The sequence below is a fragment of the Cryptosporidium muris genome, genomic scaffold (genome assembly GCF_000006515.1).
Source record: "Cryptosporidium muris RN66 scf_1106632353999 genomic scaffold, whole genome shotgun sequence".
Classification (NCBI taxonomy): Eukaryota; Apicomplexa; class Conoidasida; order Eucoccidiorida; family Cryptosporidiidae; genus Cryptosporidium; species Cryptosporidium muris.
The window spans coordinates 651,445-676,219 of record NW_002196571.1 but is presented as its reverse complement, the minus strand read 5'-3'; the positions used below and the strand labels follow the sequence as shown (position 1 = coordinate 676,219).

Below are 24,775 nucleotides of genomic sequence, written 5' to 3'. Positions count from 1 at the left end.
GATTTTAAGGATATTCTTGTATTTTAATTTCTAAATTAGTGCTCTTCTTTCTTTTGGGATTTTATAGTATACACTGTATTATTGAATAATATTAGTAGTTTCCAATCTGGACAACTTCTTGATGTTAAGGATTCCTGCACATATTTCACAATTAACACATCCTAATATTCAAGTTGTTACCTTTTTTGAAGAAGGATCACTGACAATATAAGTTCTTGAGGTAATCTACCATAATTCTGTATTCTATGTTGTGGTAATAACTCACCATAGGTTGGGACTTGCAATAATTCATATACATCATCCAATATATTATACAAGTAATTGTCTGAGAAGGAAGGATATATATCATCTATAGAGGAGATTTCATTTGGGGATTCAAGATTCCCATACCTAAGTCTTCTATTACTACAAAAAAGATATATAGTAAAAATGAGTGACAGTAATATTCCAACATACTTTATAATAGATATTGTGATCACTTGCAAGGGTAAGAATATAGACTCGTTAAAAGCTATGCTTCTAGCTTTATAGAGATCATTTGGTACCTGTCTAAAGACTTGAAAATCAGTTAATAGTCCATCTAAACAGTCTGATCTATTTATTAGCATATAAGTAAAGTTGGTAAAAGTCACAGGTATCGTACTAATAATGAAGATCGTTGCAATAAACTTAGCTATAATAAACCAAAAGAAAGAAAATTGTGGTTGTCTGGATCTAACATTGCAATAAATATTGAAATCTGCAATTTTTTGCAGCTTGGGACCATATTCTTGTATAAACTGTTCTCTGTATTGTTTGTGACTTTTAGAATACTCCTTTTGTTTTACAATACTTAAGTCTTGATTATCAGTATTTTTAATATTGATTGAATATACTATTTCACCTTCATTTTTAACATTATTGTATATCTTCTCATTGATTTTGTCATTTTTATTTAATACAATAGCTGCCAAACCTGCATCAATTAATTCTTGTGAATTCCACTGCCTTCTCAGTATATCAACATTTGAAAAACATAACCACCATGTAGGTTTATATATAGACCTTCTTATTACATATTTTTCATTTCTTCTAAAAGCTTTGTGAGAGTAATGACGAGCAATAAAAAAAAAAATAGTATATACAAGTATTGATATTAGTACAGATGAACAAAATACAATCATTCTTCCAAGTAAGAATCCCAAAGACATAACTAATGTAGCTAAGGAATATCCAGCTGCATGAATATAAACTGCTTTTTTGCCAACTATAAATTTTTGGACATCTATGTGATAATACCATGTAATGGCAATTAGTTCAGCACCAGATGCTACAGATAGTATACAATTTGTAGCACTGCTCAGAAGTTGTATATCTATTAGTGATCCAAATATAACTGGATTATTTCGAGCTGTGTAAAGATTGTTGTTAATATTTAATGAAAAAGCATTAACAGATGATATTGGAAGGTATATTGAACTCAACCCATTATATACATTTGAATTGCTATCACTTGAATCCAATACTGGCCAACGTGGTGTGAATATTGATATAATATTAATTATAAATGCAATTAAAAAGGCTAAAAATATAAACAAAATTTGGAACATAAATTGCTTCTTCTCAAAATTTCTTGCATGTTTATTTTTTGATTTAATACCAAAAAAGTGTAATATTTTACTTTTAGCCCATATGAATGACAAATAAAAGAATTTTTTAATTTCATTATAAATCACTTCAAAAAAATTTATAATAGTTTGCTTATATCCTGATATAAATGTCTTCTTTTTATTTCTTGAACAATAGTTATAAATTCTTTTATTCCCATTATACTTCGAAATAGTATCTTTTTTAAAAAATTTGTGAATACTGGATTTACCAATTAAAGGAAGGTATAAATGATAAAATCCAACAGATATATGCTGAAATATAATAGAGATACAAATTGCAGCACAACAAATAGCATATGAAAGGAAAATTAATATGAAAAATACAATAGTATCATCTGGAATTCTTTGGGAACTTTCAACTGCCAAGATAATAAGATAAATGATTGTATATTCTCCTAAAATCATTGATTGACTTTTTAATTGTAAGAAATTCCAGTAATACCAGTCCTGAATATTTTTTTGTAGCTCTTTGACATTACTTAGTGTAATATGACCTTTTAGCTGCGTTGAAATAGTTTTTGATCCTGTAGAAAATTCATTATTCGTAAAAATAGGACTATTATAGTTGTGGCCATCTTTGTTCCATTCTTGATTATCATAATCTATTGTTTGAAGAATATTATTACTTGATACAATATTAATTGCATCGTTAAAAGTAAATGAAGATTGGCAAGAGGGGCTTGAGCAAGACATATTTGCTATTAAGAATGGGATTAATTGAGAATCTGATGGTGGATTATAAGATAAAGCAATCAAGGCAGAATTTGATACCGAAATAACCAAGAATGATAAGAAAACGCAAATTAAATAAAGTACTGAAGCATGAATTGAGCTTCTAAGTGATGGAAATGGAATTTCTTCATTGTATGTAAAATTATAAGAATTACCAGTAGTTAAATGATGACTATCTTCATCTAGGTTTGGAGTATTGTTTCTTGGTGTCCTACAAAGTTCTACTGAAGCTTTAGCACTTTCTATATTTATATTGATAGTATTTAAATCACTTTTTTGTTCTCGAACTTTGTTTTTAGTATAAATCTTATTATGAACCAAGACATCTCTTTCTTTGGAGAACCTATCTTTTCTAAAGAAGGCGAGCCCCAAGCCAGAAGTCTTTTTACTACTTTCCAATGGAACCATGGTAATAAGAAATGATGTACCAAAGAACAGTAAAGCATTTTGTATAGCACAATACCATACTGCAGGTGTTAAAAGATTTGATATTCCACTATGTGATCCAATTAAAGACAAGAATATATTTAGTTGAACACCATTTGCAACAATTTGAATTGTTGCAGTAAGTAGAAAAATAACGAGTGATAAGAAAGATAGGAGTGAAAGTATATGGAAAAAACTTCCGTGATTCTGAATGACTATCATAATAGTGCAAGTAATTAGTAATCCAACAGATTGAACTGTTAAGTTGTGTGTCCAAGTATTTGGTGGCCCTGTCATTGGTATGTGACTATGCTCAATATATCTTTTTGGATCTTTTATTGCAGCATCTACTGGTAAGTATTCTAATTCTCTATAGTTACTTAGATTTCTTGTAAGTGTATTCCTAAGCTTTTTAGATTTAGAGGCCATACACCAAATTGGAGAATTTAGGGTATTACTAGGAGTAGAAGCTTCAGTAGTTCTAACCATAGATGTTTTATTTCTTAGATATTCCGCTGGCTTATACTCAAAACCTTTACTAATAAGTAATTCTTTAATTTCTTTGGGGATCAAATCCTCTGAATCTTTAGAAGGGTTTTCAAGTGTACCGACAGACCACCACGGTAATATCACGGTACATACTGCAGTATTTGAGCATAAATTGTAAGCATTATACGTAGACTCTAAATTCATAAAATGTTCTTTATTTATATCTGTTTTATTATAAAATATTGTTGTACTATTATTTATTGTTTGACAGACATGATAGTCTTGTTCTGTTAACTTCCAGTTATTTGAAGTTGCACTATACAATATAATGCTTAGCGTACTGATAATCTGACATGAGTAAATGAAAACTATAATCACTGCAGTTAAACTTAAGAAAGATATACCAGCTAACTTGTAGTCAAGTAAACTTAAAGCCTGAAGTAATCCATATTTTGGTCCTTTTTTCCGTAAGGCAAACTCCATTTGTAGAAGTGGAATTCCAATAACTGTAAATGTTATAATATGAGTAATAGAACAAGATAGTATTGAGAATCGATATATAGCTGATGATAAACGTAATAAAATAAATATACCAGTACAAGCATTTAATACTGCAACCAAAGGCAAATATTCCCACAATGTATGACAATTACCAGAATTTTTGTATTTACTTGGTTGATCTTGAATTAGATCTTTACTAGGGTTACTAACATATTGTGAGAAATTCCTTATACTACTTATTTTAGAATGCAGAATTCGCCTCTTTTTAGTCGTTTTCTCATTATACTTCACATCCTTATTTTGAGAATTTGAAGCATCTGGTTTGTTTAAAGTAGTTTCTTTACTCCTATTTAAAAATCCAAATAATCTAGGTGAAATAGAATCTGCAGAATTATTTGATCCTCCACTTAATTTGTGTTTTTTAGGTATATTTCCACTATTATAATAAAAAGATGACCTAGAACTGTCAGTATCTGATGTATTTTTGGTTTGTTTCAAATATTTATCCGTGGGAAGCTGTAGATACTTTCTCATATCTTCACAGACAATTTCTTTTTGATTTTCTAAAGGTTCTATATATTCTTGCTCTTTATGTGTCATAAAATCCTCTGTATCTCTATGAAATATCTTCCTTGGTATTTCTATAGCTTTTGTTAATCGTTTTGTAATTTCTGTTTCGCAATACGGAGTATTAGCTATACTTTTGATTGAAAATGGTAAACGTGATATGGAACTTTTTGGGTATCTTATATCAAGATATTCTGGACTAGATGTCAGTGAATTACTAGACCTACTCTTTAATACTTCATTATCTACCTCAGTATGGGTAAATTGTAGCTCTTGAGCTGCTAATACAGAAGAGTTTACTTCTAAGTTTGGGGTAGAATCTGATTTAGCAGTATTTCCCAAATTAGACTGTGCTATTTCATTATCAGCTAGCCTAATATTATCCCAAAGTTCTAAATTTTTAGAATTGTGCTCATGATATTTGTTAGCATTCATGCTAGTAGTGGTGTCTAGTTCACCATCCTCATCATCACACGATCTAAGCAAGACCTTTATTTTCCATTTAGATACTGCCGGAATATACTCAGATAACCACTCTAAATCATCAGGAAACAGTTTTAAAGAAGAAAAGTATAGATTATTTCTTAATTGCAGATGTTTTTCCAGTTCCATTAAAAAAAAAGAAAAAAAAACCAGCCAAAAGTGCCTTTATAACATACCATATAAATAGATTTCCATATATATCTATAAAACTTTTTGCTAAACAAAAAGTAATTGATTTATTTTCAGCCTACTTTTTTTTAGCTTTCTTTATTAGCAATCTTTAAAAATTCCGAAAATGCATTATAGAAGGCGGGCAAAAATATCTGACCCCACAAAATGTCAACTCTAACCTAGTGTCAATTAAGATGAATTTCAGAAATATTTTTAGAAAATTTGAAGTACCTAAACAAATAAGTGAAGAATAAATTTGTTTTAAAGGCATTGGCTATTATTCTAAATAAAAGTGGGTCCCAAACTAGCTGGGTTGGAAATAATTTCTGCACAGGACAAACTTTAACATTAAAAAGAAAGAGTAAACTTCCTTTATATAAACCAAAAATTTAAGAAATATAAAGTATTAAAATTTAAATATAAAAGAGTAACTCTGATACTAAGTAAAGGTTATCGATTATTTTTAAAAGGAATCAAATTGTGAAAAGTATAGTTTTATGGAATAAAACGAGAACACCGTCCATTTAAATTAAAAATAGCCAAAACTCGCATAATATTGTTAATTACAAGCTTTCTGAAGTTCCAAAATACCTTTATACCTTTTCATGTTGAAGGTAAATTAGATGAATTATAATATCTAGTGCTTATCATATACAAGATTACTACTCTCCCAATTCCTAGAAATAATAATAATTCTAGAGTAACTTAGTATACTTAAATATTTTGTATAATTTGTTATTATAGTAGATATTTGTCTTCAGAGTATCTTCTACTTACCAATTTGTAATTTTATATTATATAATTGTTCTTTTCATATATTTATCATACTTTCCTTCTGTCTCTCTGACGGGGAAAGTTCGATTGCTTATTTTTATTAGGGTCATATATTTGTGATGTTAAATTGCCAATGATAGAATTAACACCAAATAATGATGTAATATGTATAGGATTGGGAGAATTTGAATTACTATGACTGCTACGTGAAATTTGTGAAAAATTTGTATTTATTCTACTTCCAGATGAATTCAGTTGATCATAACCAGAATGAAGACTAGAATCTCCAAATTTTGAATCAGTACTACTTTCTATTACACTTGTATTATTCCTGCTTTTATGAACAGGAGTTTGAATAACACTGGTATGAGGACTAGTTTGATAAGAAGTTACTTTAGGGTTAAATAAGGAAGAAGATGATGAAGATGACGAGATGGTACTTGAATTAGATGTTAGCATAACATCTGAGACATCTAGCAGTAGTTGATGATGCTGATTAACAATAGTTGTATCTTTATTAACTTCAGAATTTACTTCAGAGTTTGAGTTGTAATTTACAACAGAATTATTGATTGAATTACTTAATTTGGAAGTTTTTGAGTTATTTTCTTTTACTTTACATGGACGAACACTGATTGAATTCCGTAATTCTCTATCCTTTTTTTTTTTCTCTATATTATAAAATTCGATAAATTCCTCTTTAATTAATCTCAGAAATCCATCACATATTTTAATTATTTCAATTCCACTATGTACACCAAGTTTACTTGAAGATACTAATGCAGATTTAGCTTGAGACTCCCCGGCATAAATCTGTAAGTTTCTTAACTTTTCTACTATATTCATAAGTTGTTTTCTAATAATCTCTAACTGACAAGATGAACTCATTACAAATGTTTCAACCATCTTAACATATAAATCCACAGTATCTACTTTATAGTCTACTTCAAATTCTGATAATTTCAATCCTTTGTCATTCTCATCACTATTATTTTTATTATATAAATCTCTGCAATTAGATTCTTGTGATCTCTCAACAGTATTATTCAATTCAAGTTCTTTCTTTATAATATTAATATTATTAGCAAGTTCATCTATATCCTTTAGTACATCTTCAATATCTACAGAAGCAGCTTCAGAACATATATGTGATAGCTTGTCAATTTTACTTCTAATTTCTATAGAATGATCATATACTACTTTAGAAATATACTTCAATAATGTTAATTTCGATTTTGTAGACTTTATATTTTTAATTAAGTCCAATGAATGAAAACGAAAACCAACAGTTTGACCTCTATTAGTACCATGATTTAAATAATTTCCAATCTTAAGAATCATATATAAAATATTACGTAAAATTCCACCTTTACATAAATTATTATGAACACAATCAACAGCATCCTCAAGTTTAATTAAACGTTCAACACAACTCAAATATTCTTCCTCAAATGTCTTCATACTTAATACACAATGAGCTCTAGTCTTAAAACGATTTAAACTTAAGACACTTAACATGAATTGTTCAGAAATTCTCCAAGGTAAATTACTTGTATTAGAACTATCAGCAGAAGATTCTTTTAGTAGCTGGATTTCATCTACTGTTGGATATAAGTCTAATAATATTTTCAATTTCTCTTTAGAGACGCCATTTAAGAATTTATCAATACCATATAATAAACTTTCACTCCTATATCCTAACATCTCTTTTATAGGATTCATGTCAAACTCGTTATTGTTATCTATTAATTGCATTGCTTTAAGAGCAATCTCAATATTTTGAGATCTTTTTGAATCAAGTACAGTCCTGTACTTTTTATATATAGAATTATTGGTAGTTAATGATCCATCATAAGCTATCTTATCAGAGACTATTCTACGATCTTCAAAAAATAATTCTAAAATTTTTTGAAAGTCTACCGTAAAATTATATATACTTGGATCCAAATTTAAATCATCAGATATCTCCTGTTTCAAATTTATCCTCTCATTATGAATATCCTCCCAAAAAGTACCCTTAATTTTGTTCATAGCAATAACTGACCAGTTTAATCGCCTTGGCTCATATCCTATTGGAGGGGTAGGACCAAAGTCTATATTTATAAATAAATTTGATTCGTAATCAAATGTATTATCACGTGAACATTCTAAATATTCAACCTTTCCGAGGTTATTCTTTATACTTAAACTTTTATTTTTACTCATCATTTTTAATTTAGGAGGAGGTGGTCCTTTTTTTGGAGGACATCCTCTAATGTTTACATTATTACTGCTTATCTGACTTCCATTTATCAAGGCAGATTTTAAAGATGGTGGTGGACCTGGAGGTTGTCCTATAAATCTTTTAGAAGGTATTAGGCTGCTTTCTTTTTTTTTATCTTCATAAGGCTGTAGTTGGGTTGTATCCTTGCTAGTAGTATTATTAGAAAGTTTAATTAAGTTAGGATGCTGTTTCTTAAGTATTTCCTTTATACGATTAAGTTTCTCAGGATCACTCTTCATTAACTCTATAAGCTTACCATTATCTGAATCACCTTCCACCATTTTTAATAAGGAAGAAAGTAACTCCTCATCTGTTTTATTCTCTAAGTTCAAAAGTAAATCTTTATCAGGTTCAGAATCCATAATCAATTACATTTAGTACATTAAATGTTATAAATATTATAACTATCATATAGAAATATAAAATTACTTAGTATTCGGATTTTTTTAAATTATTTTCATTCATGGGATTCTCTATTGTTATTTAACACGAATTTACAAAATAATAAATTCATGCGCTCTATTATATAGCGGGGTCTGACTTTTTATAAAATGCAGCATATATAGAATTTCAGAAAACACTCAAAATCTTAATTAAGGAAACTTCATTATTTTTAAATCATCTAATGTGATATTGTATCATATAATTTATAATAATGTTTTCAACTTTATACAGAAATTTTAGAACTTTAATCTTATTTTATTAAGAATTAATAGCAATAAACATTTTTCTTGAAACTTTTATTTACCTAAGTATAAATATTTAGAAATTAGATGCCATCTAACTTAATAGCTAAAATTATATTATCCCAAATTTTAGCCTCATTATAAATAATTAAAATCCAAATATTATCTTAATCTAAAAATCTTAATATTTTACTATATAGAATAAATTTATGATTAGTTTATGAAAAATAGGTATATTTATATAACTAATGATAATATATATACATATACTGTTTAATATTTCAATATAATATTAATATTAAGATAAATATTAGACAGAAATTACTTCACATAGTACTAGAATAAATAAAATTTTTTTATTCTAATCATATATTATTTATTACTTTTATATATTCTATTACTTTATATTTAGTAATAAGATATCCTTTTAAAACATTGAGTATATCAAGATATAATACTAGGTAATCATTTATAAGATCCAAGAACCAAGAAGTAGAAAAGAAATCATTATTTGAGAAAAGATATATAAAACAAATCACTAAAGTGAATATTTTGGTGTAATATTAAAACTTTAAATTTGTTTTAAAAAAATTATTTCTTAAAGAAATCTACTTTTTTTTTTATTTTTGTTTAGAGTAGCTTAACATATTTGAAAATTACAAATATGGCTGTAAATATTTTAAATATGTAAGTATATAACATTTTTGTGATTGTATATTGATATGTTTCACAATAAAATTACTATACTATAAAGGGATCTTCTTTAAAAAAAAATATTTAAATCTCCATGGATAATTTTGAATATATTTTATATAGTACTTTGAAAAAAATATCAACAAGTATAAAATATATTCGTAATTACTTATTTTTACTAAAATTAATTATTAACAAAAAAAAAAAAATCTTATTCTTGTTATTTCCAATTATATAAAAGAATAAATTTGAAAACTTAAAGTAAAAATATATATTTGTTTAAAGGGACTTTAATTTAGATATATTATCTTAAATTATATAAAATAATATTAATCTTTAAGAAACTTATCAATAAGTTTAACTCTCCATTCACTTGAAAAATTTATATAGTCTAAGTAGCCTTCAATAGACCCAAATTCTTGCCTTACCTTGAACAATAAACCTGAAATATATCTTGATTTAGATTTCCCTAAATATAATGGTAAGTTTTCACATACAAGTTGCTTATTTATTATATCTCTAAGATCTAAAAGGCCTGCTTCTGATGCACAATAATCTTTAATAATGCATTCATCAGATATACCTAAGGTACCTAATATAATAGCCACTATAATTCCAACCCTATCCTTTCCAAGACTTCCATGTAGAAGGATTGGAGGATGAGATACTACTATTAATTTGAGAATAGTTGAAATAGAGTTTGCAGCACTAATGAGTAAAGAAAAATAAATTTCATCCACTGATCGTTTAGATATGTATTGATTTATATACCATGAATGTGCCATTTTGGATGAAAATAAATTTAAGAAATTATAGGCCAATAAAGATATAAATTCATAACAACTTTCAGATGTATCAAGAGAATTTACAGGATTAAGAATACTAAATTTATTTTCATTAGAATTTGATCCATTAGCTAATTTGTTACGGTAAAAACAATTAAAATAGTGCCAAATTTTAGATTTTTTATGAATATAATTTATACTTTTAGAATCTTCATTAATTCTACATGATTTCAGATTAAAAGGATATTTCCAATCTTTAATACTAACTACAATAATATATCTTGATTTATCCTCATATGATAATTCTTCGTGAGATTTCATATCTAATTTATTTTTTTTAGAAAAATTATTTTCTTCAATATTTGAATATTCAAAATTCATTCTTTTTTCATGAAATTTAATATATTCTTCAATATCTGATTGATTATATATTGGTGTATACATTTTCCAAATTATAGTCCGACTAAATGTTTCATTACTTGTTAATGTTTCATCATCAAATATTGTTTCACCTCTTAAGTCAATAATACTCCTTATACCCAATACATCACGAATAGAATGTTTCAATTTATCAGGTTCAGTGCTACCAGGCCTACCTCCTCTATAAAGTATATGCTGTCTAAAATTTGGCATTTTAGTAAAAAGTGAGATATCTCTTAAATTTGGTATAACTTCCAAATTTATCCTTCTTCCACACAATAAATTACCGTAATATTGAAAACCAGGTCTTACCCAACATTGTTCTGGTTTTTTATACTTTTCAAGTTGTTTCTCAACAAATAGATCAACATTTTTTTCGAAACTTAAATCATCCCTTATGCTTACACGAATTAAGGGTCTAGGATTGAATGGAGTTGAACTCAAAAACATATGTACAGGAAATCAAAGTTATTAGTATCCATTAAAAAAATCCAAATGTATTAAAATGTTAACAGAAGTTTATTTAGCCTGTAAATAAATTATTGAGTAAATTTTAACAGTAGTATATTTATATGTGACTATATAATATCTAAAGGATATTTATTATTGTATATAATATGGAAATATTTTAGTTTAATATTATTAAATACTGCAAATAACTCCTTTTGTCTAGTCTAATATACATGAAAATAAATTTGATAGCGCCATAAAAAAGCGCTAAAAAAATTCTGAATAATTGGGAATAGAATATATTTTAGAAAGTACAAATGATACTAAAAGTAATCAATAACCCAAGATATAAGCAGTTACTAAGGCATAATTATATAATATGAGTAAGAGATGGAAAATTTTGGTTATAGTTCAGAGGGTATGTTCATAATACCTTAGCTATAAAGGTTTAATATTAGTATTAACTAAGACACAAACTCTTAAAAGTAATAATTGGAACACTTTCACTTATTAAAATCTTATAAATATGACTGTAGCAATATATAAGTCAGATATAGACTATAGTTTTGAAGTTAATAAGCGTAGAAAAGTCCGTGAAATAGACTTAATAGTGGAAGAGTCCCAATTAAGAAATCTGGATAGTAAACATATGGTAAGTTTCTTTTAGTAAATCCAATAAATTTGGTGAATAGTGATAATTTCCCCTATTGAGGCGTTACCTGTCTTCTTTTATAAACAAGAAATTAGGTGTCATAATAGGGGGATAGTAAGTTGTATTATATACCATGGGCTAAATTATTAACTAAATAGTGAATAATATAAAGTATTATAGCAATATTATAGACCTTATTTTGAATTAGGGATATTGTTAATAATTGCTAAAATATTAGTCCATAAATCTTTATATTACCAATAAATATAAGTAATACATTCAATAATAATATTACTGAGATTTTTTTTTTCTTTTTTTTTTTTCTTGATCTCCTAATTTCCAGAATTCGACAAATTATATATTGAATTTGGATAATATTGATGCTAAGACCTCGAAAAATATTTTTATAAGGAATATTCCTAAATATATTGATGAAATTTTCCTTTGTGAATTATTTTCAGAATATGGCGACTTATCCTCTGTAAAAATTATTAGAAGAACTTATAATAATTCAGGATTTGTTTGCTTCTACGATCGTAAATCTGCTGAGGAAGCTTTGAAATCATTAAATGGTAGATTAATAGATGGACTTCCATTATCTTTAAGCTGGGGTAAATCCTTAGATATCTCTACAAAGGAACACCTTGGTTCTATTCCTAATCCAAAAGAAAGAATTGAAAGACTTGATACTCAAATTAATTCAGAAATAATAAAAGAAAATATAAATACAGAAGATTATAATAATTGCACTATTATAAGAGTTGAAGTACCCAATGATGAAATGAAGAAAGCTCTTATTAGATTAACTTCACGCTTTGTAGCTTATTTTGGATATTGTTTTGAACAATTACTAATGAAGAATGAATTAGAAAATCCATTATTTAGCTTTTTATTCATATCATCACCACTTCACCACTATTACCGTTGGAGAGTATACTCATTTTTACAAGGAGATTCACATAAACACTGGAGAGTCAAACCATTTAGAATGGTTGAGAATGGTATAGTTTGGTATCCTCCTCCTTTAGAAGAAAAAGTAGAAAATGACAATTCTACTAGAAAGATGGATTATTTTCGGATAATTGGAAGTAAATTGGAAATTTGGCTATCATCCTACAACTCTATAGATGATCCATTATCTTGGTTATGGATTAACTCAAATATATCAAGAAGAGAAGATAATATTAAACCCAGTAATATAATTAAAAGTTTGGAATATCCTAATCACACTAAAAATATTGATAATAAAATTAATAAGTATGATTATAAACTCATAAATGACATGAATATTCCTAATACTATATGCAACAATGAAATTAAAAATAGCAATAGTAATGATACTGATAACAAATACGTAGATACTATTAATGAATTTTTATATGATATATCAAAAAATGAACCTTATATGATAAGATTATATCGTGAGCTTGGTGGAGAAATAATGGATGGAGAAATAATGGATGAGTTTAGATATTTAGTAGATGAACTATCTACTGATCGTTTAAAGATTGCTAATCTTATGAAATTTGCAATTGATAATGCCGATTTATATTCTGTTAATATACTAGATAAATTAATACAAGAACTTATCTTTTCTCCAAATAATGAATTACCTATATTATATGCAATATCGGATATATTATATAACTCATACTCATCTAAACCAGGAACCTGGAAATACAGAAATCTGGTATCTCAACTTTTTCCTTATATAGCTGCTCACTTTTCATACTTAAACAACTCAAAATATGAGAAAATAATAAAAAATAAAATGATTAAACATACTAGAAATATCCTAAGGATTTGGTTATGCTGGAATATTTACCCAATATCATATATATATGGATTAGAATCTACATTAATTTTTGATAAGTTTTTTTATGAGATGAAAAATAATATAAATTCTGAACACTTTACTCAAGTAAGTATTGAATCTAGATATCCTGAAATTGATGGTGATTTACTGAGAGAAGATATTTTATCCATTCTTGTTGAATGGCCACTTTATTTAAGACCAACTCTTTGGAAATTATGGTCTGACTATTTCAAAATATTCAATAAGAATTTAAACATTTATTTACAGTATCAGTGGGTTGGCAAGGGGTTGGTTCTACCACCTGTGCATTTATTTGGGAATTCTATGGCTATTCATAGGATGGCATTTTTCTTATATTATTGTGATCATTTAAAAGATGGAAATCTTTTTATTTATTTATCAGAAATAGAGGAATCAAAAGAAAGTGACAATACTAGGAATTATGAGAACCAGGAAAGTGCAGAAATTGAATTAAGTAGTCCAAGCAAAGTTGAGATCAATTCTGACGAAGATAGTGAAGATATGTTTGCAGAATAAACAAAATATTAACTCTATTAAAATATTATACAAAAGTATATACTGAAATTAATATTTGGAGGTTCAATTTTAAAGTATTCTACATATATTTATAATGTAATTATTAATAATAATTAGATACTTATTTTAGGAGAAAACTCATTGTTTTTGGTAACTAGCAGTTTAATCTGAATTTAAAATTTTTAGAAATATGCTGAAATTAAATTTATAAAGGAAAGGTTAATTATATATTTTAATCTAATTAAAGTTATTCATGCCTAAATTGTACAATGTTTTTATGATGAATACTAACAATTTAATTTTAATATATTATTTAATACTTTATAGTATAATGCCATATTATTATAGATACTTATAATTAATGAGATTTTGACTATAAAATAATTGTATCTAATTAGCAGTTGAAATTACAGAATGTCATTTATTATATTGTATACTTTTGTAAAGTCAACTTTAATTGGTTATAATTGAATTTTGAAGAATTTAATTAAGGTTTAATACATATTTTGGAATATATAGACAATATTTAAATAAATATAATAATAATAATAAAGTTAATAATATGAACACTAAATATAGGGATAATCATACCATTTAAGACTGGAAATAAATAATATATACAGCTAAAATCTTTTTTTTTTTTATTTCTTGGTTCACAATTAAAGTCAGCTCAAATAAATCTATAGATATTAAATATAGCTTTGATTTTAATTTACACTACTTTAATAAAGAATCAAGTAAATGTTATTTAAAGAAATATAAGCTGAAGATTGCTTAATTCTTTTCCTTTTAAAATTATTCTTATTTATATCTAAGATAGAATGCTACTTTTAAATTATTAACATTAACTGAATTAAATTCAATGCCTTATTTATGTTCGATTATTAAAGCTTTTTATTTTTATTTAATAGATCTATTTTTTTTAATTTCAAAGTCAAACTATTAAATATAAGAAATAATATATTAAATATTATATTACCAATAAATTAATTCTGAAATAAAGAAAAAATTTATTATTACTTTTATTAAGAATCAAACCTAATATTATTTAAGTTCGAATATTTCTTTAAAAATACTACATTTATTTAGTAGATATTAATTTTAAAAATAGAAAGAATTAAAAAATATATATATTTGAAAATATTTCTTATTACACTATATTTTAGTTGTTAAGTTTTTTTATTTTCTACTAGCTTAGAATTACACTAGATTGATTTTAGTGATTAATAATATTACATTGAAAACTTCTTTATATCACCATCACTTTTTAGTTTATAAATATTCATATTTAGTACTTAAAAGTATTTACGTAATATAATACAATATTTTGAAAGGTAAATAAAATAATAATTTAAAATAACACCAGTATCATTTCCAATACTCAATTTTTTAATAGTAAATATAAAATTCAGAATATTCTAGATTATCATTAAAGTAAAGATATTATATCTAAAGGTGTATAAACAAATTAAATATTTGGATTCATCTAATTTTTTTTATTTCAGTGATATATTTGTAGTAGTGGCCTATTTAAATTTTATTTAAAATATTAAATCTTAAACTAGATTGCATAATATAAAACAGAAATAGGAAAACATAAGCAATATTCATTTTTAATTTAGGCTAATTAAATCTATGATCAATTTTTAATAAGTAGAGTATCATGTAAATCATCTGTAAGTATAGATATTGGTGATAAGGCTCCTTCTTCATCAGAATATGTACTTTTTATAGTTCTACTTAAAGATACATCCTGATTTTTTATTCTCTTCTTTTCTTGTTTCTTTTTTTTCTTCTTAGTATTCCAAATCAGCTTTAATTCATCCTTAGTAATACTATTCTTAAGTATTCTCAAAAATATCCCTCCAGGACTCTTGAAGCGAGAGTTATCATAAGTCCTATAACCTCCATCTCTAACAATTGCGAGAGTCTGTTGCAAAATAGATCTACAAAAATTTTCTGGGAGATAGAAAACAGCTCTTTCAATCAAGTATATGTTAGGTTCATTTAAACTTCTGATTATATGCTTAAATAGAGCTACTTTACTATGATCGTTCACTGAAATAAGCGTAAGTCTATTTAATAAGCCATGCTTCTTCATCTAAATATGTCTTAAGGAAAAATGTCAATAAAGTACAAATTATCTGTCTTATATCCCTAAATGTTTATGTAGATTAGCTAAAAATTAGTTGTTCTATTAGAAAGATACTTGTTCAGGATCTTTATTGTAAGTTAAAACATCTTAACAATATATTTAGGCGCCTATTGGCAGTTTATGATATAACGGGTTTAGTCAATTAAAATTTCAACTTGTACTTCTAAAAATAAGATTAGGCCTATATAAGAATGAATAATGAAAAATTAGAAGAAGATTATGAGGATGATATTTTAGAAGAATATGATGTGGTATTATCACATATTAATGATGTTTCATTCCATGTATTCCAGTTTCCTCTAACTCCAGCTAATAGATCTCCTAGTAATGGATGGGAATCGGCATATTTACGTCTAGATGGAAGTGCATTCCAGCTTTCATACTATGCTAAAAACCAAAAAAAATTGCATGGAGATGATAAACTATTAGGTAAGGAACAGGATCAATCTGGAATATTCAATGAATTTAATAATGATAATACTGAGAATAAGTATTTATACACTTTGAATAGTAGGTCTTGCTTATCTACAGCTAGTAGCTTAATAGCAGGATATATTAATCATGAAAAGAAAAAGTTATATATAACTCCTGTATCTAGTATTCAGCAGTTTCGTCCAAATTTTTCACATATAGATTTGAGAAAGTCTAACTCATCTATTACTGTTGGTAACGTTGAAAGGAATGCTGGTAATATAGATGACAATGAACAGCGAGATTTATCTCTTGATAATTTAATTATGAACCGTGTAGGTAATCCATCATTAAGCAATACTTCAGAATCATCAGTTATAAATCAAGATAAATTTTTAACTAATGGAGTAGAAAATTGGATAAAAATCCCATGTTTATTTGAGAGTGGTTCATATGAATCAAAAGAATTAGTTAAACTACTTTGTGAAGAAAATTTTGATGATTTTATAATTTGGCCAAATTCTATTAATATTTATGAGCTAATAGATTCAAAAAGTACTTCTAAAAGTATATCATTATATCATACTGATAATAGAACAATACTACAACAGCTTGTACATTCAATTCAATTAAGAAATAACAAACTATTATTTGATTCCAGTTTAACACGATATCTTGATATATTATGTGGTATAATAAGAAGTCCTACAGGTACTGTAAGACATATTCCATTTGGTGGTAGTGGACAGGTCCTCCCCTCTTTAAGAACAGGAGGTTTACCTAAAATATACACTTCTTATCAATATCCTCCTATATGCCCTACATCAAGTTTAGGTGGATGTATAGGTTACAACTTTGGTGGAACTGAAGAAAATTTTACAAATTGTAAAGTGAATTTGGATGAATTTCCTAATCATGGAATACCAGGACAATTATTAGTTTTTGATGATTGGTTTCATCAAGGACCACTATCATTCAGAGAACTTTATAAAATGACTTTAGAAGATCAGATAAAAAGAATAACATTAGTTTATCAAGTTATTTCATTTTCTGGGATTAAATATATACTTAATAGAATATATACAATTATTAATGGAATTCCAAAGTACAATACTAATTTAAATTTTGAAACATCTTCAATTGATATAAATATCAATGAATTATTAAATAAAAATTATAAATTTAATAATTTTGGGAATATTCCAGAGGGAAAAATAAATGATAAAATAATTATAGATCATTTAAAGAAATATTGTGTATTAGTATCAGGAAATTGGATATATCGATCTGATCTACTATATAATGAATATGAAGCATGTTGTAGAGATTTAATATTAGTTTTATTACAGAGAGATGAAAATACAGGACTTAATAGAGAACCTATCAGAGTAGCAACTGATCTTCCTCAAATTAAAGTTACAAGTATGTTACAAGAGCTTGCTATATATAAATCAACAGCATGGTATCCAAAATTCTCATTAGATCGAAGTTTTATTGAAGAATTTCCACAGGAATATAAGTACTGGAAAAATTATTGGGATGATAGGGAAAAATATGTAGTTCAGTATATCAGACAAAATAGAGCAAATGTCAATATAACACTTACAGCACTTAATGACAGCTCTACATCACCTACAAGTATAAGTAATTCACAATTACAACTTCTAGTTGGCTATATACTACGAACATATGGTGCTAGGAGTATTATCGACATTCATAATTTATGTATATATCATTTACAAGTAATGTCATTAGGTAATCCATCTCTAATTTTAAATTATAATAATCTAAATAATAATAATAATTTAGATAGTGGGACGAATAATTCTGCAAAATCTTCGATACAAATAGAACAATCTCAAAAGTTTAGTAATAACCGAGGATTCCCCAATAATAATACTTCAATTTTATCAAGTACTTCTTGCCAAAATTTCTTTGCTCCTTCTTATGCTCCACCAAATATTAGTCATGCTCAATATCCAATGAGACAAGTAAGTGAATTAGGAATAACTAATAATCAATTTGGTAATTTTAAAATACATCAACAAGACCTTAACAAGGCATTAGAATCTGTTGCTACTTGTATATATTATGATATATGGGTTATATCTAGTATTGGTGATCCACGTATTGATGGAATTAGACGTATTATTATTGGTTACCTAAAATTAAATAATAGAGATGATGTCTTTACTATTACTTCATTTATTGATAATATTAAACATCATATTATACAGAAATGTATTGAATCATATCATTGCAATGAATGGTGGTGTACCTCTAAAGATAATTTAGTAGATAAAGAGCAAAATATCATCATTAATACACAATCACAACATGCAGTATCCCTTATTAATCTTCTTAATAATATTCCAGATCTTATCTGGAGAAGAATTTTACATGAATTCGCATTTCCAATAAATACAACATCGACTGTGTGGTCTCTAAAGGGCAGACAACAAAATCAAGTTGATAATAATCTAAATATCCCCAATATAGGTACTGTCTAATGAACTATTTCTAGACTTCACTTTTTTTGGAAATACTAAAACATGTCTACTTTGGCGGTTAAATCAGTTAGTAATATAAACCGTCATATGATGTCTACTAAATTCTTTATTTATTCTCTAGCCTTTTGAATTATCATTCTAATTATTATCTTTTTATTATTTTTAATCTCCTTGATAATTTGATTATAATTATCTAAATATGTAAATAAAACCTTTAGATTAAGAATTTTCTGTATTCTAAGTGAATATTAATAAAAATATTCAGATACCTTAATACTATTATAAATTTAGTCTATTGAACTTCCTAAATACTTCTTTAATATGGTATTATTGTAAATTCCTTAATTAATTCCATGTAATTTTACACTTTTTTAGATTACCTACCCTTTTTATCTATTATCTGATAGTTTAAATGAAAGATTTACTATTGTCATTATTACCTAAGGATTTACTATAGACCCCATAGCGCGCTATAATATTTCAAAATTTGACTATTAATTAGAAATTGTAATTATAACTGCTTCAAGTAATATTTCAAGATTTTCTAAATATCTCTTAAGGTAATTTGTTATTCAAGGGTACAAAGATTATATTGGAGTAAATGGTTAAATCATATTTGAGGTATCTACCTGAAGCATCTTATGGGATTTTATGCTCTCCTAATTACTCTAATGGAGCTTTATTATTATCTACTGATTTAAATAACCCAAGAAAATATGGGATTACTATTTCAGGTGAAATAATTTTAATTTTAGATTTAGAAAAAGGTATAATATATAAAAAATTGAAGTTAGATATAGGAGACAATATATATTCAGTAGAAGGAATATCTTCTACAATACATTATGTAACATCTTTATGTAGACATCCAACAAAAAGTGATATAATAGCAGCAGGATATTCAGATGGAAGTGTTAGAATATGGAATATAGAACAAGGAGATATTATACATATATTTCATGGTCATAAAAAGAGTATATCTGTTTTAAGATTTTGCAAAATTGGTCATTATTTAGCAACTGGAAGTTATGATACTGATATTATTATATGGGATATATTAAGTGGTACTGGTTTACATCGTTATATAGGTCATATAAATGAAATTACAGACATACAATTCCTTCATAAAATAAAATTATGGGATTCATATGAGGAAAATAATAATATTGTGAAATTAGAGGAAACTCCACATATTTTAATATCTTCTAGTAAAGATGGAACAGTTAAATTATGGGATATAACTGGGGAATTTTGCCTTCAGACTCTTACTCAACATAAAGGAGAAATAAACTCAATTTTAGTTCATCCTTTATGTAATCGTATTATTGTAGCAGGAACAAGCCAAAATATTACATTGTATAGATTAAATTCAAATGTTACAGGTATCCCTAAAGAAAAACTTTTACCAAATGATAGAGTAACTAAAGTAGATAATAATAAAGATTCTGATGATATGAATAATACATCAATATTTGCAGAATATCATGGTAGTATACCAAGAATTACAACTGGAAATAATACTAAAATCACGAAATTAGCTGCTAAATGGTTTAATTATGCTGAAAATTCATTAGATTTAACTGATGATTATTCTGGTTTGATATTTGCATTTTCCTCTAAAAATTCTATAGAAACATTTGGTTATTTGGGATATTCCAGAATTACACAAAGAATTAAGAAATTTCTAAAAAGGAAATCTAAGAAAGATCCTGATTTGGGAAAATTAGATGATATCAATAATAATGAATTATTATTTGGTAACTATGAAATATTAACATTTCCAAAAATGCTTTTACTTCCCGAAGAGGAAATAATTGGAACACGTCTAATCAGTATTGATTATCAATCTTGGAATAATTCTTTTTTAACTTGTTTAGCAAATAATACAATAAAGTATATTCAGATTGAAGAGTCAGTTATAAATAATTGGAGATCAAAACTAGATAAATCTAAAGGAAATGATAATGAATATGGAGATATAGAGGATTCTAATATATGCTGTAATATTTTAAGAAGAATAGAAATAGAGGGGCATCGTGGTATTCCTAGAGCACTAGAAATTTCACTAGATGATAAGTTTATTGTCTCTTTTGGTGATGATAGTATAAAGGTTTGGAATATGGCTACATTCTCTTGTGTAAGATCTATAATGGCAGAATCCCCAGTTTGTGGGTTTATTGTACCTGGAAATGAATATACTGTAAGTGGAACAAAGTCTGCAAGTATACAATTACATAGTCTTCTAAATTGTTCTTTAGAACAATCTTTAGATAATGCTCATGAAGGTTCAATACAAGCAATTGCTCTTCATCCAAATAAAGTTACTTTTGCTTCTGTAGGGCAAGATAAGAAATTGAATATATATAATCTTAAAATGAAAGATTCTGGAATAAAAGGCCAATATTCGTTATTTTTCAAACTTCAGAATTCAATTCCCTTAATAGATGAAGGACTTACAATATCTTATACCTCAGATAGTCGTTATCTTATAGTGTCATTATTAGATAATACATTACAAGTTTTATATACTGATACATATAAACAGTTCCTAGTTTTATATGGTCATAAACTTCCAGTACCTTGTATGGATGTTTCATCTGATAGTACAATATTAGTTACTGGTAGTGCTGACAAAACTATAAAAATATGGGGATTAGATTTTGGTAATATTCAGCGTTCTTTTTTTGCTCATGAAGAATGTATAACTCAAGTAAAATTTATATATGATACTCATTATGTAGTTAGTACAGCTCGTGATGGATCACTGAAGATTTGGGATATTGATACTGGAGATTTAATTACTGTATTACACAAGAAGTCAACATATGGACTTGTTCCAATAGTAAGTTTAGCTTTATCACTTGATGGAGATCGTATTATATGTGGAAATTTGGATCGTTCCATGAGAATATGGAGAAGAAGTGAAAGACAACTTTTTTTACAGGAAGAAAGAGAAAAGGATATGGAAGAACAATTTCAACAAGAAATATTAAGAGATGATATATTAAATGAAATTTCAAATCCAGCAGTATTTATGATGAGACCTACTAGAAAAACTATAGAATCAATTCAATCAACAGAAAAACTCATGGAAATTATTGATATTGCATACAATTATTATGTTGATCTATGTAAATGGATAAAAGCAGAAAAGGAAGCTAATGAAGATAGTTTAAAAAAAGTACATATTACACCTCCTAAATGTCCATTAGAGATTAAAGATAAAAATTTATATGAATATATATATAAATCTATCCAATGTATATCTTCAAATTATCTAACAGAAGTTATTTGGTCCTTACCATTACTATATGCAGAAAAATTACTAATTTTAATTGAACAAGTACTAAAAAGTATATATGATCAATATATATCTTATGGAATGAATAACTCAGCTGTAAAATTACAATCTGAAAATAATAAGGATATTGAAAATATTGAACAAGAATTTCTTTGTATTAATATTGAACCATTAGTTAGAGTTGTATTATACTTAGTTCAAACTCACTTTGTACATTGGATAAGTCTAATGAATAGTATTACTCCTCAAATAGCTCCTGAAGGTGAAGATTATAATTATGGGAATTGGTCAAATGTCAATGACCCAAGATTAATTAGAACTCTAAATTATAATATCAGAGCTGTTCTTTCAAATCTTAATAAATATCTTCATATTTTAATTCATTATCAAATTAATGTAGCATCTTTAAATAATAGTGTTTTGAAAGTTCTTGAAAAAGAAAGTTTAAATGGAAAAATTTCTGATTTAATTACTGAATCTAATTCTAAACGTAAAAGTATTCCTAAAAATAAGCCTAGTAAAAGAAACAAAACTTAAACTATTTATGGATTAATTAGATAAATATCCAATCTATTATTATTATTATTCATATATTCTACATAGGTTAGTATATTTAAGGTAAAGATTCACTAAACAAATTTTATTTACAAAATATATCTATAAAAAAATAATAATTTCAATTAAAAATAACAAGGATATTAATCTTAAATTAATTATTAAACTAAACTATATAAAAAATATCTACATCTTAGTTTTTCCATTAATTATAATATTAAAAACTATAATTTCAAATCTTTTGACTTAATAATCAGTAATGTCTAGTGTCACTTAATCATAGGTTAAAAAAAAGTTCCCATCTGTACTTTTTCTTTTTAATATTATCAGAATAGATAAATGGAACTAAAAAGAGATCTTGCTTGATATATTGACATTATACTTTTTAATTTTGTTATATTTCCTAATTATACTTTGAAACCTTCCCAATATAATATTGACTCAATTATACTTACTAATTAATATTTAAAATTTGACAAAAGTTTTAATATTTATTACAACACTTCTCAATAGATAATAGTAACATTGTTGAGATGAAATTGATCTTTAAAGAGGAATTTGTTAAATTAATATTTTTAAGTTTTTAAAATCATTATTATTATTTCATAAAAGCTGTAAACTACTTAAGTAGTAGTTTCTAGTAATCATCTTATTTTTTATATTACCTGACTTCCAATAATTATGTAGATTATTATCATAGTTAAATATATAATAATAATTATAAAAATATATTAAGGATAATTTATTTATAAAAAGTTCTATGTTCTTTAATCTTGCAGTAATATATTATTATTTAGACATAATAAAAGTAATATTTGGTTATTTTTATTTATTAAATATCCTTAAGGTATACTTAGGATTTTATATGGATTTCTTGTACTTTTCCCCACTTTATAGTTTAAATCTGAATTTGATTTTTATTAGTCCCATTAGAAATTCTACTATCCAGCTATTTTAATATTAAAATTTACAAGAAAAAAATTAATAAAAGTTTAAATTATGAATCTTTATAAATAAAATATTTTAAGATATTATTAGACCTATAATTAATAGAATTGAAAGTAATATTATATTGAAAATATTCCTAATACCGATTCTGGAAAGAATAATGCATGTATGCATGCATGTCTTATATTTATTATAGTAATAAATTAACCTTTATAAAATTATTAGGTAATATTTAAATCTTTATAATATTTATGCAAATAAAAAGAAAATCAATAATTTTTACAAGTATATGAAATCTGGAAGATATATATAATTACATATATCTACAAATCTGTTTCAAGTATAAGTGTGATTTAAATGTATAATTAATTCCAAAATGAATCTACATTGGGAATAAACAAATAACATTTTTAAATATTACAAAAATAATTTTTAATAAAGTTAATTGGGCTTAATCTATATAAAAGGCATCGTTTTATATCTTAATATTTCAAAAAAAAAGTAAGAGTAATTTATTTTAAACTAGAATTTAAAGCTCTTTAATGTATTAAAGTGGAAGTAAAATAAAAAAATATTGTATTTTTTTTATCTATCAGATTGGAATCTATACTATTAAATGAGTTGATATTTCTCATTTATTCAATAATATTAAGCAGTTTCTTCTTTTTCAAATTATAAAAAATACCAAGTGATTACTTTTTCTGGTGAAAAATAGAAAATTATTTTATTAATGTAAAAGTAAAATAATTCTTAAATAACAGGAATTAAGAAATGAACATAACTCTAACAGAAAAAAAAATG

At 25.8% G+C, this 24,775-nt stretch overlaps 7 protein-coding genes across 7 annotated transcripts, besides 35 other annotated features; 3 read left to right on the top strand and 4 right to left on the bottom strand.

The window, feature by feature from the left end:
- Positions 1–176: 176 nt before the first annotated feature.
- Positions 177–4,976, bottom strand: CMU_025440 (uncharacterized protein; the record flags this gene model as incomplete). Its single annotated transcript, XM_002139851.1, has 1 exon — positions 177–4,976. The coding sequence occupies one exon, from the start codon at positions 4,974–4,976 to the stop codon at positions 177–179; it is 4,800 nt and encodes a 1,599-aa protein (XP_002139887.1).
- A 425-nt stretch (positions 4,977–5,401) lies between these two features.
- Positions 5,402–5,443: a sequence feature (AT_rich).
- Positions 5,444–5,840: 397 nt separating this feature from the next.
- On the bottom strand, positions 5,841–8,417 carry CMU_025430 (formin-like family protein; the record flags this gene model as incomplete). Its single annotated transcript, XM_002139850.1, has 1 exon — positions 5,841–8,417. One exon carries the CDS (start codon positions 8,415–8,417, stop codon positions 5,841–5,843), a length of 2,577 nt encoding a protein of 858 aa, XP_002139886.1.
- Positions 6,779–6,799: a sequence feature (AT_rich).
- Positions 6,856–6,876: a sequence feature (AT_rich).
- A 461-nt stretch (positions 8,418–8,878) lies between the features above and the next one.
- Positions 8,879–9,054: a sequence feature (AT_rich).
- Positions 9,055–9,081: 27 nt separating this feature from the next.
- Positions 9,082–9,152: a sequence feature (AT_rich).
- Positions 9,153–9,299: 147 nt separating this feature from the next.
- Positions 9,300–9,369: a sequence feature (AT_rich).
- Positions 9,370–9,503: 134 nt separating this feature from the next.
- Positions 9,504–9,524: a sequence feature (AT_rich).
- Positions 9,525–9,581: 57 nt separating this feature from the next.
- Positions 9,582–9,768: a sequence feature (AT_rich).
- Positions 9,764–11,089, bottom strand: CMU_025420 (uncharacterized protein; the record flags this gene model as incomplete). Its single annotated transcript, XM_002139849.1, has 1 exon — positions 9,764–11,089. The coding sequence occupies one exon, from the start codon at positions 11,087–11,089 to the stop codon at positions 9,764–9,766; it is 1,326 nt and encodes a 441-aa protein (XP_002139885.1).
- Positions 10,544–10,572: a sequence feature (AT_rich).
- Positions 11,090–11,235: 146 nt separating the features above from the next.
- Positions 11,236–11,288: a sequence feature (AT_rich).
- Positions 11,289–11,615: 327 nt separating this feature from the next.
- On the top strand, positions 11,616–14,094 carry CMU_025410 (U2-associated protein SR140, putative; the record flags this gene model as incomplete). The annotated part of the gene is made up of 2 exons (XM_002139848.1): positions 11,616–11,741; positions 12,085–14,094. 2 exons carry the CDS (start codon positions 11,616–11,618, stop codon positions 14,092–14,094), a joined length of 2,136 nt encoding a protein of 711 aa, XP_002139884.1.
- Positions 12,042–12,067: a microsatellite.
- Positions 14,095–14,177: 83 nt separating the features above from the next.
- Positions 14,178–14,210: a sequence feature (AT_rich).
- Positions 14,211–14,386: 176 nt separating this feature from the next.
- Positions 14,387–14,413: a sequence feature (AT_rich).
- Positions 14,414–14,623: 210 nt separating this feature from the next.
- Positions 14,624–14,684: a microsatellite.
- A 301-nt stretch (positions 14,685–14,985) lies between these two features.
- Positions 14,986–15,240: a sequence feature (AT_rich).
- Positions 15,241–15,429: 189 nt separating this feature from the next.
- Positions 15,430–15,454: a sequence feature (AT_rich).
- A 167-nt stretch (positions 15,455–15,621) lies between these two features.
- Positions 15,622–15,649: a sequence feature (AT_rich).
- Positions 15,650–15,733: 84 nt separating this feature from the next.
- On the bottom strand, positions 15,734–16,195 carry CMU_025400 (uncharacterized protein; the record flags this gene model as incomplete). The annotated part of the gene is made up of 1 exon (XM_002139847.1): positions 15,734–16,195. The coding sequence occupies one exon, from the start codon at positions 16,193–16,195 to the stop codon at positions 15,734–15,736; it is 462 nt and encodes a 153-aa protein (XP_002139883.1).
- Positions 15,852–15,892: a sequence feature (A-rich).
- A 245-nt stretch (positions 16,196–16,440) lies between the features above and the next one.
- Positions 16,441–19,170, top strand: CMU_025390 (uncharacterized protein; the record flags this gene model as incomplete). The annotated part of the gene is made up of 1 exon (XM_002139846.1): positions 16,441–19,170. The coding sequence occupies one exon, from the start codon at positions 16,441–16,443 to the stop codon at positions 19,168–19,170; it is 2,730 nt and encodes a 909-aa protein (XP_002139882.1).
- Positions 17,804–17,853: a sequence feature (AT_rich).
- Positions 18,428–18,468: a sequence feature (AT_rich).
- Positions 19,171–19,309: 139 nt separating the features above from the next.
- Positions 19,310–19,337: a sequence feature (AT_rich).
- Positions 19,338–19,771: 434 nt separating this feature from the next.
- CMU_025380 (uncharacterized protein) lies at positions 19,772–23,008 on the top strand (the record flags this gene model as incomplete). Its single annotated transcript, XM_002139845.1, has 1 exon — positions 19,772–23,008. The coding sequence occupies one exon, from the start codon at positions 19,772–19,774 to the stop codon at positions 23,006–23,008; it is 3,237 nt and encodes a 1,078-aa protein (XP_002139881.1).
- Positions 19,908–19,956: a sequence feature (AT_rich).
- Positions 22,392–22,421: a sequence feature (AT_rich).
- Positions 23,009–23,106: 98 nt separating the features above from the next.
- Positions 23,107–23,212: a sequence feature (AT_rich).
- An 18-nt stretch (positions 23,213–23,230) lies between these two features.
- Positions 23,231–23,259: a sequence feature (AT_rich).
- Positions 23,260–23,481: 222 nt separating this feature from the next.
- Positions 23,482–23,523: a sequence feature (AT_rich).
- A 64-nt stretch (positions 23,524–23,587) lies between these two features.
- Positions 23,588–23,630: a sequence feature (AT_rich).
- A 96-nt stretch (positions 23,631–23,726) lies between these two features.
- Positions 23,727–23,781: a sequence feature (AT_rich).
- Positions 23,782–23,805: 24 nt separating this feature from the next.
- Positions 23,806–23,866: a sequence feature (AT_rich).
- A 110-nt stretch (positions 23,867–23,976) lies between these two features.
- Positions 23,977–24,063: a sequence feature (AT_rich).
- Positions 24,064–24,155: 92 nt separating this feature from the next.
- Positions 24,156–24,256: a sequence feature (AT_rich).
- A 124-nt stretch (positions 24,257–24,380) lies between these two features.
- Positions 24,381–24,414: a sequence feature (AT_rich).
- Positions 24,415–24,533: 119 nt separating this feature from the next.
- Positions 24,534–24,563: a sequence feature (AT_rich).
- A 118-nt stretch (positions 24,564–24,681) lies between these two features.
- Positions 24,682–24,732: a sequence feature (AT_rich).
- Positions 24,733–24,764: 32 nt separating this feature from the next.
- Positions 24,765–24,775: part of a sequence feature (AT_rich) that runs on past the window's edge.